This window comes from Oncorhynchus nerka, linkage group LG13 (genome assembly GCF_034236695.1).
Source record: "Oncorhynchus nerka isolate Pitt River linkage group LG13, Oner_Uvic_2.0, whole genome shotgun sequence".
Taxonomy (NCBI): Eukaryota; Metazoa; Chordata; class Actinopteri; order Salmoniformes; family Salmonidae; genus Oncorhynchus; species Oncorhynchus nerka.
This window is the reverse complement of record NC_088408.1, coordinates 66,714,386-66,730,438: the sequence shown is the minus strand read 5'-3', so window position 1 is coordinate 66,730,438 and position 16,053 is coordinate 66,714,386. Positions and strand designations below refer to the sequence as shown.

The following is a 16,053-nucleotide window of genomic DNA, read 5'->3' as shown; positions in this document are numbered from 1 at the left end:
AGTTCTTGATGATCCGATAAATGGTTTATTTAGGTGCAATCTTACTGGCAGCAATATCCTTGCCTGTGAAACCCTTTTTGTGCAAAGCAGTGATGACGGCACGTGTTTCCTTGCAGGTAACCATGATTGACAGAGGAAGAACAATGATTCCAAGCACCTACCCTCCTTTTGAAGCTTCCAGTCTGTATTTCGAACTCAATCAGCATGACAGAGTATTCTCCAGCCTTGTCCTCGTCAACACTCACACCTGTGTTGAGAGAATCACTGACATGTCAGCTGGTCCTTTTGTGGCAGGGCTGAAATGCAGTGGAAATGCTTTTTTGGGATTCAGTTAATTTGCATGGCAAAGAGGGACTTTGCAATTAATTGCAATTCATCTGATCACTCTTCGTAACATTCTGGAGTATATGCAAATGCCATCATAGCAAACTGAGGTAGCAGACTTTGTGAAAATTAATATTTGTGTCATTCTCAAAAGTTTTGGCCACGACTGTAGAGCTTGAAAATTCAAGCCCCTTGGGTGCTGCCATAGTTACATTAGAAGTGCCTATCCATGAAGGCTCAAGGTCATTGGCCACAGATACAATTACATCAAATCACATATCTACAGTAGCTTTGAGTTGGACTGATCATGTCAACATCATACTTTCAAAATTGTGCAGTCATCATCATGAATCAAGTCAACAATCTAGTGGCAAATCCTTTTTAATCCTTGTCATATGAAGAGAAATTATAGATAAAACGTATCGGTGCTCAACGGCTATTGGAAATAAACATTACACAAGAATTTGGAAATTGCAAATTCAACAATGAGTGGTTTGTAAGGAATCAGTGGTTAACTGCAAGCATTGCAAAGCAATCATTAACCTGCTATTCAGTTGAGTGACTGTGTGGTCCCAAGTCTAAGATTAATGGTCTCTTTTCCTAGTTTAAAATTATAAACATTCAAACATTTGGGAAAGCTGTCAATGAAGCATGATTTGTGCCACGCCCAAAACAAGTGTTAACCCGGAAAGGCAAAATCTGACTTTAGTGAGTTCAAGACAACTGGGAACTCGGTGAAAAACAAGCTACGACTGGGAAAATACATTTTGAACTTTCATTGAACTCTGAATTGTAAATCGGGACCTCGGGCTTCTTTCTAGAGCTACGACCTGAAGATCACTGACTTCATCATGATTCAACCCCCCCAGAGTTCCAAGTTGTCTTGAAAGCACCATAAATCCAGAGAATACCAGACTTTGATGACAATTTGCCCACCAAGACCTGCCGCATCACCTTCCTGTTCAAGTGAGCACAGCACAACAAGGTGAGTCCAAACATGTCTTGTATGCTGCTGCATAAATGGTGTAATATGCCAGGGAGATATGTATACTGTAGCTAAGTAATGCTAAGTGTATGTTGTGTAGTAAGCTGTTAGTAGCCCATGTGCCTCACACTAATAATTTGGTCTATTTTCACCTCTTAATTTCACCTACTGTTCTGACTTGGTGGTGCACATGTAGCCTATAACCTGTTATTGAGAAATGTAATCATCTGATAGCCAGGTGTCTCAGTGGTATAGTGCAATTAATGTATTGTTTAGTGTTGTGTAGTGGCTTTGCTAGCATGCATCCCACTTGTATTTATTTTTTGCTCCACCAAGATTAGCATGCTAAAAATGACCACTGACCATAACCCAGGGCTCTCCAACCCTGCTCCTGGAGAACTATTCTGTGGAACAATGCTGTAGATGTAAGTAACCTGATTGTTTATCAACCACTTCATTATTAGAATCAGGTGTGAACCTACAGGACGGGAGCTCTATAGGACCAGGATTGGAGGGCCCTGCCTAAATCCCTTTCCTACCTAACCAATTGAAATGTAAACTTCAATGGTGGGTATGTACGTCCCAAGGATCCCGGATAGCAAGGGCCTTTTTTGACAAACCCATAGTGCAGTGCAAGCGTGCTGCGTTGGACTCTTCTGATTGGACAATATTTCAAACATCGGTTGGTTCCAGGCTATTTTTCATTGTAGTAGCGCTGCGCCGACAATCAGATCCCAAAATGCCTGAGAAAGTGTTTTACATATTTCGGGAGCCACATTGCTTTATACAGCAACCTTCTTGTCTTGTTAATGGGTTTCTCGAGAAGTTAAACACTTCGCATAGCAATGTGAGATCGGATCATTTACGCAGCACACCTACAATAAATACGACATGAAACACGGCCATTTCCTTCTACAGATTTTGTGATTAGGGAAATCTGGGGAAATTAATATTACATGAATTTAAATTTTTGCCATGTAGCAGACGCTCTTGTCCATGGCGATTTACAGGAGAACTTTCGTCATTCAAATTTGCACAAAATACATATGCAGATTTGACCTGCAAACGTTTTTTTAGTGAAATTCTTATCTATATATTATATCTATTTATTCTAAATGTTGTTTTCGAACACACAATTAATACAATCACGAATAACTCCCATTAGATGTAATTGTGTGTACCTTCCGCATTTTGCCAACTGAACAACGTTGCACTTCAAGCAAACCTCAGCTCGGTCTCTTTTGCATCAACCCTCTCATTGGTAAATAAAGTGAAAGTTAATATACAGCGGTTGTATGGAACTGTATGTGATTCGTGAATCCAAAGCATTTCTATGAATATGCTAAACTTTTAATACATATGTAGAAATTCTTCAATAATGCCATGTGATTGGGTGTCTCTTCAGTCATCCACTTCCTGTACAGTGAACCAGCAGTTCGTTCACACCCTCATGCAATGTGTGTGCCTCTATGGAAATCAACGTCAGTCATACCAATTTGGCAAAGAAGACCAAACGGCCATTACTGTCAATGAGAGCCGCAGTGTAGATTGTGGACTATTCGGTTTTATATTTAGCAGGAAACAGGCATAGAAGCAAGTTCCACCAAGGATTTTTCAACGTAAGAACTTCGTATTCAGCTAGCCACAGCTGCTGAGAGCTAGAGGAGGTCCTGAGATAGCTAACAAGCTAGACAGGTACTGTAGCTAGCTAAATGTAGTAAAGCCCAACGAGGCAATTCGATCTAAGAGTATTTTACATTTTATATAGAGTAAACTGTGTTGACCGTACATTCTAGTTCGCGAACGTTTGCCAGCTACAACATATTCACAATCAATGTTAATCTTAGCCAGAGAGCGAACATGCTAGCTAGCTGAATATATTTGACTATCTGGGGAGGGTTTTGTGCTGTCATTTATGCTAGCTAACTACCTACTATTGATGCCTTCTCTCACACAGCTTCCTTGGGCCAACTGGTGTGTGTCTGCTTGTACCAAGCTGTGTATGGCAATGCGGTGGGTAAAAGTCCCACTGGTCCCCGGGCTGGTCGTGGCGGTGTTGTCGCTGCTGGCTGAACACTGTTGGGCGGATGGTGGGGGCCCAAACCTTGCTGAACGAGTTATTTGGGCAGTGAACGCTGGCGGGGAAGCTCACACAGACATGCATGGCATTCATTTTAAGAAGGATCCTTTGGAAGGGAAGCTTGGGAAAGGTGAGTGTCTAGGCATTGCTGAATCGCCATTTCCTCATTAGCTTCCTAGCTAACCTCTAACTTTGTATGATACTGATAGAGTTCCCTATTGCAAACGTGACTGCTAAATTTCAATTAAAAGCTAACTAGCCAGCTACACGTTAAATCTGTGTGAAATTAGCCACACGTTTAACTATTTGGCTAAAAGCAAGTGAAATGTTTTCATCTGGCAGAGGGTAATCGTCTGATTGCAGATGTGTATTTTTCATAAATAAGATATTTCAAGCTAATCGACTCATGCATTGTTTTGACTTCCGCAATTTAACCAGGTTAACCTAATGAAGAGTCAGCATTACTTTCTAGTGCCTCGCTCGAAAATGAAGCACCTCATGGAAGAATAATTAATCCAACTGTGATAACTAATGATATTCAGAAATTTATTTCTTTAAAAGCAATAATTGGAAACTAATAACATGTAGTTCATTAAAAGTAAAGTATGAGGTGAAGGATACAGTGAAGAAACGTCCTATTTGATGTTGTATGATAGCCACTTTGCTTAGTTCCACGGCATGTTCATCTATTCATTTGATGAAAAACACTTCACTCAGAAGCGACATTTCAGATTGTTTCTTACATCCACTCTACTAAAACCAAATGGGTCTGTCAGGAAATATACTGAACAAAAATATAAATGCAACATGTAAAGTGTTTGTCTCATGTTTCTAAAATCGCTAGGCTACTCTTAACCGCTAGGCTATCTGCCGCTAACTTGCCAGAACAGATAAGTCATTCATATTTGAACATGCCAACCCATGGTTAGGCAGAAAGTTTGCATCTCACATTTTTTACATTACTTCATCAGGCATAAAAATGCATGCACTATTTGCCTTGTTTGCAGCATTTGTGTGCAAATACAGTACAAGAAAGTAAATGTATGCAGGCATCACTACTGTTCCAGTAGATGGGTAAGCAAATGGGTTTGTATTGTGTAAACTTATGTGAGTAGTGTTGGGTGCAAATGCGACTCAATTGCTTATAAATCGACAACGTAGTAAACAATCTACTCTTTGTATTTCCCTCTAGCATCAGATTATGGAGTCCGTCTGCCCATATTGCGTTCTAGTCCTGAAGACCAGGTTCTCTACCAGACAGAACGCTACAATGAGGATACTTTTGGCTATGAAGTGCCAATTCGTGAGGAAGGAGACTATATACTAGTCATGAAGTATGCAGAAGTCTACTTTGCACAGTCTCAGCAGAAGGTATGACAGCCATCCAATCAAATCATAATAATATGTTTTCTGTTTAGATCTCAAAGTTCTGTCCAGTAAACTGTTATTCCAGTAAAATGTTATTCTAATTTGGCAGCAAAGATTGTTGTTCAATTTAGATGATGATGTTAGTCTCAAAATTAACAAATAATTCCAACAGATGTTTTATTGCAAGGTAATGATTTATTAGTAATCTATAAATACTTACATTTACATTTAAGTCATTTAGCAGACGCTCTTATCCAGAGCGACTTACAAATTGGTGCGTTCACCTTAAGACATCCAGTGGAACAGCCACTTTACAATAGTGCATCTAAATCTTTTAAGGGGGGTGAGAAGGATTACTTTATCCTATCCTAGGTATTCCTGAAAGAGGTGGGGTTTCAGGTGTCTCCGGAAGGTGGTGATTGACTCCGCTGTCCTGGCGTCGTGAGGGAGTTTGTTCCACCATTGGGGGGCCAGAGCAGCGAACAGTTTTGACTGGGCTGCACGGGAACTGTACTTCCTCAGTGGTAGGGAGGCGAGCAGGCCAGAGGTGGATGAACGCAGTGCCCTTGTTTGGGTGTAGGGCCTGATCAGAGCCTGGAGGTACTGAGGTGCCGTTCCCCTCACAGCTCCGTAGGCAAGCACCATGGTCTTGTAGCGGATGCGAGCTTCAACTGGAAGCCAGTGGAGAGAGCGGAGGAGCGGGGTGACGTGAGAGAACTTGGGAAGAAGCAGACGGGCTGCTTCTTACTTTTTTTTTTATTTATTTTTTTTACTTTTTACTTCTTACTTAGGACTGAGGATTTCCCATGCTATTTTCTTTATTTTTTATTTTCACCCCTTTTTTTTTCTCCCCAATTTCGTGGTATCCAATTGGTAGTAGTTAGTCTTGTCTCATCACTGCAACTCCCGTACGGACTCGGGAGAGGTGAAGGTCGAGAGCCATGTGTCCTCTGAAACCCAACCAAGCCGCACTGCTTCTTGACAGTGCCCATCCAACCCGGAAGCCAGCCGCATCAATGTGTCAGAAGAAACACCGTACACCTGGCAACCGTGTCAGTGTGCACTGCGCCCGGTCCGCCACAGGAGTCGCAAGTGTGCAATGAGACAAGGATATCCCTGCCGGCCAAACCCTCCCCTAACCCGGACGACGCTGGGCCAATTGTGCGCTGCCCCATGGGTCTCCCGGTTGCGGCAGAGCCTGGACTCGACCCCAGAATAGTGGCACTGCGATGCAGTGCCTTAGACCACTGCGCCACACGAGAGGCCTCCCATGCTATTTTCATGTTGCGAATCTGGCTGACTGAAATTATCCTTTCTACAGGTATTTGATGTGCGTCTTAATGACCATGTGGTGGTGAAAGACCTGGATATCTTTGAGCGGGTCGGTCACAGTACAGCTCATGACGAAATAGTGCCCTTCTCCATACGCCGCGGTAAGCTGAGTGTCCAGGGAGAGGTGTCCACCTTCAACGGCAAGCTCACTGTGGAGTTTGTCAAGGTGAGTTGAAGTGTCAGTGAATATTGTTTTTTCCTCCTCCTGACTCATTAAAAAAAAAAATAATAATCAGAAGTGTCCTCAAGTTAGACGATCAAGCACAAAATGTACTATTACCTACATTCAACTCTGAATGTGTGTTTGTTTAGGCTTTTTCTATGCCATTAATATTTTTTTACAAATAATGGTAGGATAGTGTTTTTCAAAATGTTCATTTGACATGTGGCTTTATCTGCTGGGAACTGATAACCTGCCCTGTGTTTTCTCAGGGTTATTATGACAACCCCAAGGTCTGTGCTCTGTACGTGATGAAAGGGACATTAGATGGTGAGCCTCATCAGTCTTAACAGGAGAATATTCAACAGTGCCAGTAAAAAAATGCATTTTCTAAGATGTTGTCTTTATAATTCTTTAATGAATTGTAATGGCATGTTGTATTATTATGGAATATTTGGTCTTTTTTTTATCACATTCATTTTCAATAACATTTTTCATTTGCTCCTGAATCAAATAACTGTATGCACAATCCAGTCTAAAGTCATCACAATCTCTCATTGTCCTCAAGTTCTGTATGACAAAATATTTTATTACCTTTCTATTTTCACTTACACTATCTTTAAACCCATAATCTCAGCCCCCTCTATATTTTCTGCATCTCAGATGTACCAAAACTCCAGCCTCACCCTGGACTGGAGAAACATAAAGAACTTGAGGAGGAGGAGGAAGAAGAGACTGAGGTAGGCGAGGAGGGTGGTAAGAAGAGTACCTCGACAGCTCCCAAGTACAAGGTCCAGTCAGGCCCCAGAACGCCAAACCCGTATGCGGCCGACAATAGCAGCCTCATGTTCCCTATCCTGGTGGCGTTCGGTGTGTTCATCCCTACACTCTTCTGCCTCTGTCGGCTGTGAGAACATAAGTTCGAGGGGGAAACGGGGACATGAAGGACAAGAGACTGTGAAGAAAGGGGGGGGTCAAAGTGACATCAAAGACACAAGGCAAGCATACAGATGGGAGAGAGCACAAGATCCAAGGGGAGCATGTTGATAAGAGGACAAAAAAGAGACTACAAATTTGGAATGCTGGGCAGGAGGCAGAATAAAATGCCTTCCTCACTGACTAAGGTCACACAGAGTAAAGGGAATGGAGAGAGTTTGTGTGTGTGTTGTACATCTGACACCTTTTCACCACATGGCACATTACCACATCGCAAAGAAATAAGACAGGATTTCCCACTTACAAACAAGGTTTCTCTTGTCTGGCAGGACGTGCCTGGGATTATACTGAGGGGTTCTGAAGTGTTAGTGGCTGTCCCTCTTTATAGATACACGTATTGTTATTGCTTTGGATGAGGTGTGGCTTGGCGTGAAGGGAATGCAGATAGGCTGCTATGCAGATCAACAAAAAAGCAGGCCCAGTATTTAGTCAGATGAAACAGGAGGTGAAATCATGAAAATTGACAGATTATTACTAAATAAAAAATGAAAGATATTTTGTTTTAGAGATTGCGTTGTTGGTGGAGGTTAGGGGGAGATTGTTACCAATTTGATCAGTTAGGCTTTAGAATGTTGTTTTTGCTTACTCTTTTTGACTTTTTATTTCTGTGTTTGATTATCTCCCAACGTGCTGGTGTTTTAGAGCAAAAATGTACTTTAGCTTTTGATATAAGATGTGCCATAGTCTGATGAAGACAACATGCCAGTAATTTCAACAAGTTCATACTGTTACAGCCTGTTCTTTGTAGCACATTGACATTTCATGTGCTGTTTTATAAGACTGCTGATGAAGTGTTATCACATTCAAGGTGGGTTTCACAATTCTGTTGCATAATATGTTTTAAAAATGCATGTGTACCTCAATGGGACTATCCCATGCTGTGCTGTTTCATATAGCTGATGCAAGTTTCCTCAAATGTGATCACAAGTAAGAAGTCCACTTGTTGTGCTGGCACGCATAAATATCTGTCCTAGCAGGTAACTTTTGAGGCAACTAGACTATAACGTTATCAGAAATTGAATCCTTTGAGGGTTTACCTGGTTTTTAATCACATTGATAAAACCCTCTAACTTCTGTGTTTTCCACTTAACGGTACATGGCTTGGTTTGCAGCTGATGAAAGGCCACCTTTGAAAGGTTATTTGAAATAGTTCTGAGCGATTTGAGTTACATTGCCAACAGTGAGGGACCTGATAATTTAACAAATGCTCTAGTGGGACAGGTCCTGAATCAGGAACATGGCTAAATTGACTCAAAGATGCATGTCCTTTGTCATGGTCACTGCCTTTTCTGCTCATTTTATGATTGTGCATGCCTTTTTGTTTCACCAAAGAGTGTTTTGTGTTGTAAAATTTTGTTTTATAAAACTCTTAGTAATCCTCCATTCATAACACTATGTGATTAATATGATTTAGTTTTTTTACTCACATTGTTGGTGCTGTAGTGATGATTAAGTACTAGGTCAAGATAGAACGTAAACATCACAAGTTATCCCGATACAATTTTGTGTCATTAGGAGTTATAATAACTGGAAGAGCCTAAGCATTTTATTTGATTTAGTATTTATGTAATGTACTCCTTTGAGATACTGCTGGATTCTTTAAAATTATTGGAACATGAATGTAGGACTTACAATGTGAAGAACAATTGTGTGTATGCATAAATAATTAGTTATCCATGGCTACATAGAGGGTTAGAAAGTGAAATGAGTTAGAAAGAACTAGTTATGTTGAACATTTGTTGCTAAGCAAGATTTTCAGTGGTATGCTAAATTGAAACTGGCTGACCAGAAAGCTTGAGAGTGGCCTTAAGAATTATTTTATTGCAATTTTGAAATTATGATCCCAGGGAAAAGTGTTTATTTTTTATTTTTTTTAAGCCTGTACACTTTTTAGAACTAATTTGAGTCGCTATTAGTCAAATCAACATGATGTAAAAACAGTGTGCTTGCACCAGTCTTAATCATGATCTATAGCCTATTCACTATGCACCTGTGCGTAGATATGGGTGTGTGCATGTTTCACTGAATATTTCTCCTCTTCCCCGTCTCTCCATTAAATAGTTCAGTTTAGGCCAGTATTTTTGTCTCATCAATCCCTAGCATACCTTGTCTTAAAGTAGACCGCAGCATTTTGTTATTAGTCTCTAAGGTGTCCCAGTGACATCCTATATTCTTCCATACAGTTAGCCTGGAAGTCAGTAGCTGCATGTTTGCATTTTTTTGTGTGTCCAATTGCCTCTGTATCAAGAACGTAGCTCTTTCCAAGAATGACACGTCTTTTACCAAGCCTTGTCTTATGTTCCCCCAAGCCTCTCCACACTTGTCATTGATTTCACACTTGCTGAATACTTGACAAATATTTGATCCAGGTGTTGTAAATCCCCTCACTCCTGAGGTTTCCCTCCATGTTCCATGCTGCTGGAAAATCAGCCAGGGGAGGTTACAATACTTGATAGTCAGCTGATAGTAGTTTGGTTTATTTGTGTTTTTTTTATATAAAAATGAAACAATCCATAAATAATCAGAAGCACCTTTGGTTCCTTAGTTGAAAAACTGCAAAAAAAAATTAAATCTTTTGTTTGTTGGCTAATCAAAATCTACACAGTTGCGTGTGTATATACTGTATGGTACAATATCACACTTATTGTAGTGTGACAGCGGTTGTTTTTTTTTCATCAAAATATTGTTATTATTGAGGTGTTAGGTATTTTTTTTAATGGTTAATTGTAAAGAAGACTGTGGCCTTTCTGCTGAGGATGACAGTCAGGCAAACACTGACTGTTAGGAAGAGAAATGTGATTAGCATAGTATGGAATTCTTTACATTTTATATTGTATAATTTAAGTAAGAAAGTGGGGTTTAATCTTGAGATATTTGCTAAATGATTAATAAAGATTTGTAGCTTTAACATTTCTCAGGATTGGTTTATTTTTTGTTTAAATTACCTTGATTTAGCTAGTTTATTGTCAAAGCATTTGTCTGTTATTTGTGTGTAAAACTTAAATGTTTTGATTGAGTCATTGTTGCCTTGGTTTGAATACATTTGTTTTACCATTATCTGCTTTGAGGTTCCTTTTTTTGGTCGACTGCAGTCGTCACAAATAATGAGAACTACAATTATATTATATTTCTATGGGGGGGGGGATGTATGGTCAGTAAGGATGAAATGGCAGTAATGCGTTTGAGAGATGATGAATAAAAAGCATGGGCAAACTTAACTACATTGGTATAGTGAAATCATTTTCATGAAGTTGTACCATACTTAGGTGTTCCCTGGTTGGAATTCCATTTATCTGCAACCTAGGTTAAAGATGAATTTTTTTTTATTTTTTTTGACCCTGTAACGTTTTTGAACATCCCGCCCTACTGGTAACTATGGTAACCACCTACCGTTTTCAGCCAATTACAATCGACTGTTCTCAGCATAGGTTCTCCATAGAGACGCTTCGCCATCTTGGATTTAGGGAAAGTTGCAGTTGACTAAACAAACACAGAACAACCAAGACATGAGCGACTCTAACTATCGGAACGAGACGGCAGCCACAGTTAAAGGACCGGACACCGATATGGGGCTGGTGGCAAATTCCAGGGAGCGAAAGTCCGGTGGAGATGTGATGAAGAGACTCAAGTCGCAACGAAATCAAACGGATAAACAGCGGCCTGTTGTTACAGAGGATGAGCTCAGGGCGCTAGGACGAGACATCACACCAGATGAAATCCTTGGTCTTTGTGCTGTTACACGGGGTATGTATGGAGTTAGCTACAGATTGTTAAAGCAGATAATGTGATGTAACAATATTTCTGGTTTCCATTACCGGGAGTTACTGTTTGATGTAGAACAGTTGTCCAGTTGTAGGTGGTGTATTTGAATTTGAGGTGGACCCACCTGTCTAACGTTAAATCAATCAGTGAAGATTTTAAATAGCCAAGATGGCGGCATACACATTGTTGGATTACTTTAATGTAATTAAAAATAAAAATAAATCAATAAAATAGCTTTTTTTTTTATTCAAACGCTCCATCTGCAACTGGACACAAACAAGTGTTGGTCCCATGTTTCATGAGCTGAAATAAGATCCCAGAAATGTTCCATACATACAAGTGTATTTCTCAAAAATTATGTGCACAAATGTGTTTATATCCCCTTTAGTGAGTATATTTCCTTTGCCAAGATAAACCATAGACCTGACAGGTGTGGCATATCAAGGGAGCTGATTAAACAACATGATTGTTACACAGGTGCACTTTGTGTGGGGGACAAAAAAAGGCCTCTCTAAAATGTGCAGTTTTGGCACAAGTCAATGCCACTGATGTCTCAAGTTTTGAAGGAGTGTGCAATTGGCATGCTGACTGTAGGAATGTTCACCAAAGCTATTGCCAAATAATTTAATTTTCATTTAACATTTTTGAGAATTTGGCAGTACGTGCAATTTGGCAGTACATGCAACTGGCCTCACAACCGCAGACCTTGTGTAACCACGCCAGCCCAGGACCTCAACATCTGACTTCTTCACCTGTGGGATCGTCTGGGACCAGCCACCCGGACGCCTGATGAAACTTAGCTTGCACAACTGAAGAACTTTTGCAACAACCTTTCAGAAACTGCCTCGGGGAAGCTAATCTGCGTGCTTGTTGTCCTCACCAGGGTCTTGACCTGACTGCAGTTTGGTGTCGTAAACAACTTCAGTGGCCATATGCTGACCTTTGATGGCCACTGGCATGCTGGAGATGTGTGCTTTTCATGACTGAATCCCGGTTTCAACTGTATCGGGCAGATGGCAGAGTGCCCCATTGTGGGGTTATGGTATGGGCAGGCATAAGCTACGTACAATTAACACAATTACATTTTATTGATGGCAATTTGAATGCACAGAGATACCGTGCCATTCATCCGCCTCATCACCTCATGTTTCAGCATGATAATACACGGCCCCATGTTACAAGGATCTGTACACAATTCCTGGAAGCTGAAAATGTCCCAGTTCTTCCATGGCCTGCATACTCACCAGAGTATGTCAATGTCGCCCATTGAGCATGTTTGGCATGCGCTGGATCGACGTGTATGACAGCGTGTTCCAGTTCCCGCCATTATCCTGTGGTCCTGTGTGGCTCATTTGGTAGAGTATGGCACTTGCAACACCAGGGTTGTGGGTTCGACTCCCACGGGGAACCAGTACCAATGAAAATGTATGCATTCACTACTGTAAGTCACTCTGGATAAGAGCGTCTGATAAATTACTAAAAGGTAAATATCCAGCAACTTCGCACAGGCCACAATTAACAGCCTGATCAACTCTATGCAAAGGAAATGTGTCGTGCTACATGACGCAAATGGTGGTCACTCCAGTTACTAACTGGTTTTCTGATCCATGCCCCTGTCCTTATTTTTAAGGTATCTGTAACCAACAGATGCATATCTGTATTCTCAGTCATATGAAATCCATAGATTAGGGCCTAATTTATTTAAATTGACTGATTCCCTTATACTGATACCCAAGCTTTGAAGTTGTTGCGTTTTATTTTTGTTCAGTGTACATGTTTGGCCGAATCGAGAACGAAGATAGTATCGCCAAGTTAAGGTTGGTCGAAAATTCTGTGTACTACACAGTACTTAACCTGTAACTCCCGGTAATGGATACCAAAAATCTTTGTGTAAATCTGGTGTAACAATCTGTAGCTAGTATGGAGTGGATTGATTGGAGATGATAATAGATGTGATTTGGATGAGATTCAAGTTAATCAATGTTGCTATCTATTTTTCTAGCTCATCTAGCTAGTTAATGTGTTAACTAGTTGGCTAACTTGATGTGGCTGCAAACACTGCATACCTCGCTTTGTAGTGAGTCAGTTGACTTTAACTAGCTAGCTAAGTTTGCAACACTGTTTTGAGGAAGCCAAACAAAGAATCTGTGGACATACCAGATTCCCTGTCTGTATGTGCTGCTTACTATGAATTTCCTTCCAGATTATCTATGTAAACCTGAGGACAACGTCTACAATATTGACTTCACACGTTTCAAGATCAGAGATCTGGAGACTGGGTCAGTGCTCTTCGAGATTGCTAAACCTCACAGCTGTGGTAAGTTTAAACTTTTCCACAACACTTTGCCACAACATAAGTGACAGATCTTGGATAGGCCACATCTTAAAGGTATACTCAGCAATATGCCATCATAATAGACACTGGGGTGACTTTCTGCTTATAGAAATCAAGCTGGGGTTGCTGTCAGCTTGAACAGGGCACCAGGCTCAATCTGTGAGACACCCCAGTTGCTGAAACCATTGCAATCACTGCTAACAGGTGCACTGGTGGTGTTAGGTTGGGACACAAAACAACTGCTGAAATCTGCCACACATGACACTTGGCTCTTTACAATGTGGACTTGCCTCATTGGAAGGTATATATTGGGACAGCCCATAGTTTTGGGAGATTTGAGCATTAGTTTAGTAAGTAAGAAGTTGCCCCGCTGTGTGTCATATTGCTGAGTCTACTCCGAAGGGCCCCAGACTAAATTAATCTGTATTATTTCAAGTAAAACAAAACAAGCCAAGTTATTCCTTCTATGATAATGAATGTAGTCCTTATGCAAATGTTGTAGCTATAATTTTAGGTTGAAATCCGAGATGACCTTTTGTCACTTATTTGGATGCCAATTACATTTGAATCCATGTTGTCTTTATCAGACCCTGAAGATGAGGAGAATGGAGATGGAGACGCCAGTGCTGGGCGCTTTGTGCGCTATCAGTTCACGCCAGCCTTCCTCAGACTGCGGAATGTTGGTGCAACGTAAGGCAGTGGATTAAACAGGAAACATCACATGTATTATCATTGTTAGAAGTCACATGACTCATCATTGAAAAACCACATACTTTGGTAAGGCCTAAATGTTCCATAGTATGTGCTTTCCCTTATGCTGACAAATTCTGAACTGTTTCGTTTGCTGGTGTGGCTTACCAGCACAAGAAACTAAGTCCTGCAGCTCCGGCAACCACCTAAACTACAACAGAGAGAATTTGGCAGAGCACATAGCTGGGAACAACTATTGAAAGAATCATCCTACTTTTGGACTATAAAAAGGAATATAGATGGTCAATGAATAAATCTACAATTCAAGTAGTTGACGCAAATGAATGCAGATACCACCCACAGTTATGTTCAGCATGTCCCTGCTAGTATCTCAAGTGCCTCTTTCTACTCTGCTTTCAGTGTGGAGTTCACCGTGGGGGACCGGCCTGTTAACAGCTTTCGCATGATAGAGAGGCATTATTTCCAGAATAAAGTTCTCAAGAACTTTGACTTTGACTTCGGATTCTGCATCCCAAACAGCCGGAACACTTGCGAACACATCTATGAGTTTCCCCAGCTCCATGAGGACCTCAGTAAGTCTAATAGTAGTAGTGCATCTTTCTCACTTCGTCTATCAACTTTGTTGTAGCCTGTATGTGTCCCTACAAGCTAAAGTTCAGACTGGCCAGAACATAGCTGGCCAAGTCTGTAAGTCTATACTATCCACATCCATACAGAGTGAGTCGGACAACTCTCGTTGTAAGGGGAGGAATGTGGATACTAGACAGTCAAATGGTTCCTCTACAGGTTGTTTGTTTTGGTGCGCTGAACAGCAGTAATTTACTTTTTTAGTCTGTGATATGTGTGTTCTGCTGTTCCTTATGAAGTCATTTGCAAACTGAATTTCCCTTATTTTTTGTCTCTTTTAAGTTGGCCTAATGGTGGAGCACCCGTATGAGACCAGGTCCGACAGCTTCTATTTTGTGGACAACAAACTGATCATGCACAATAAGGCAGACTACGCCTACGATGGGGGCCAGTAGTGTCTGAAGATTAGCTTATTGTGTGCAATGCAACGCAGGGGTCACATTGCCCCTGAATACAACCATCATGTAGCTCTTTTGGGAACAGGAGTGTACTTTCTCCACTTCAGACATTCCAACAAACTTTACCAGCCCCAGGTTTGGGGAAAAATGACCATATCTACCTTCCAAACAGGTTGCTTCATTTATTTGATACCTCGTACCCATCTATTGCTTGGACTCATAGGAATCTCTCGTCAATCACTCTTTTGTAATGTTGAACATGTTTTCCTTTGTCTTTTCTAATGTTTCCACATTTAAATGGTTACTGCTTATTTCAATCTGCTTTGAGTTCAGTATTTGTTGTAATATCCTTGTTTTTGAGTTGTATTATGTTTAGTCAACTGTTACCAGACAGCTCTACAGAGGGATAAGGGAACATTACATGATCCCAATCTGAATGTTAAATAACGGTCAATTCTAGCCCGTAAGATGAACAATGATTGAAGTTGACCAGGACTTATGTTCTTTTCTACACACAAGGGTTGACAGATGGCACAATTGGATTGCAAGCAAATTACAACTGTGATACTACCTAATTTCATTGAACAATAGTTTGGTTCTGGTCATCAATTTTTAACTACTCATTCTGCTCAAGTAGCAATCGTGATCCTTTGCTATGTCTTCGTTCCTCAGATAGTGGGCTAAACTGTATATTCAGCTTTGAGACTAACAGATGCTCCATTAATTTGACATCTTGCCTTGGTGTAGAAGCTGTATTATTCGTTTGGGTGTCCCGTGTCACCCCTCTAGCTATATACACAGAGCAAAAAAACATTATGAACACCAGCTCTTTCCATGACTGACTAACCAGGTGAAAGCTATGATCCCTTATTGATATCACTTAAATCCATTTCAATCTGTGTAGATGATGGTTAAAGGACGTTTAAGCTGAGACATGGATTGTCTATATGTGCCATTCAGAGGGTGAATGGACAT

General features: G+C 40.7%; 2 protein-coding genes across 4 annotated transcripts; both read left to right on the top strand.

Annotated features, from left to right (window-relative positions):
• The first annotated feature begins 1,159 nt into the window (after positions 1–1,159).
• On the top strand, positions 1,160–10,153 carry LOC115139943 (malectin-like). 3 transcript variants are annotated; one of them, XM_065026591.1, is made up of 6 exons: positions 1,160–1,309; positions 3,267–3,519; positions 4,582–4,760; positions 6,079–6,255; positions 6,522–6,579; positions 6,913–10,153. In XM_065026591.1, exons 2-6 carry the CDS (start codon positions 3,312–3,314, stop codon positions 7,158–7,160), a joined length of 870 nt encoding a protein of 289 aa, XP_064882663.1. In that variant the 5' UTR covers positions 1,160–1,309; positions 3,267–3,311; the 3' UTR covers positions 7,161–10,153. The 3 variants fall into 3 exon arrangements, with proteins under 3 accessions (XP_064882663.1, XP_029533706.1, XP_029533705.1); XM_029677846.2 differs by lacking the exon at positions 1,160–1,309 and adding an exon at positions 2,712–2,928; XM_029677845.2 differs by lacking the exon at positions 1,160–1,309 and adding an exon at positions 2,713–3,004.
• Positions 10,154–10,677: 524 nt separating this feature from the next.
• LOC115140563 (protein unc-119 homolog B-like) lies at positions 10,678–15,395 on the top strand. The gene is made up of 5 exons (XM_029678896.2): positions 10,678–10,989; positions 13,211–13,324; positions 13,930–14,032; positions 14,453–14,625; positions 14,963–15,395. The coding sequence occupies exons 1-5, from the start codon at positions 10,752–10,754 to the stop codon at positions 15,073–15,075; spliced, it is 741 nt and encodes a 246-aa protein (XP_029534756.1). The 5' UTR covers positions 10,678–10,751; the 3' UTR covers positions 15,076–15,395.
• The last annotated feature ends 658 nt before the right edge of the window (positions 15,396–16,053 follow it).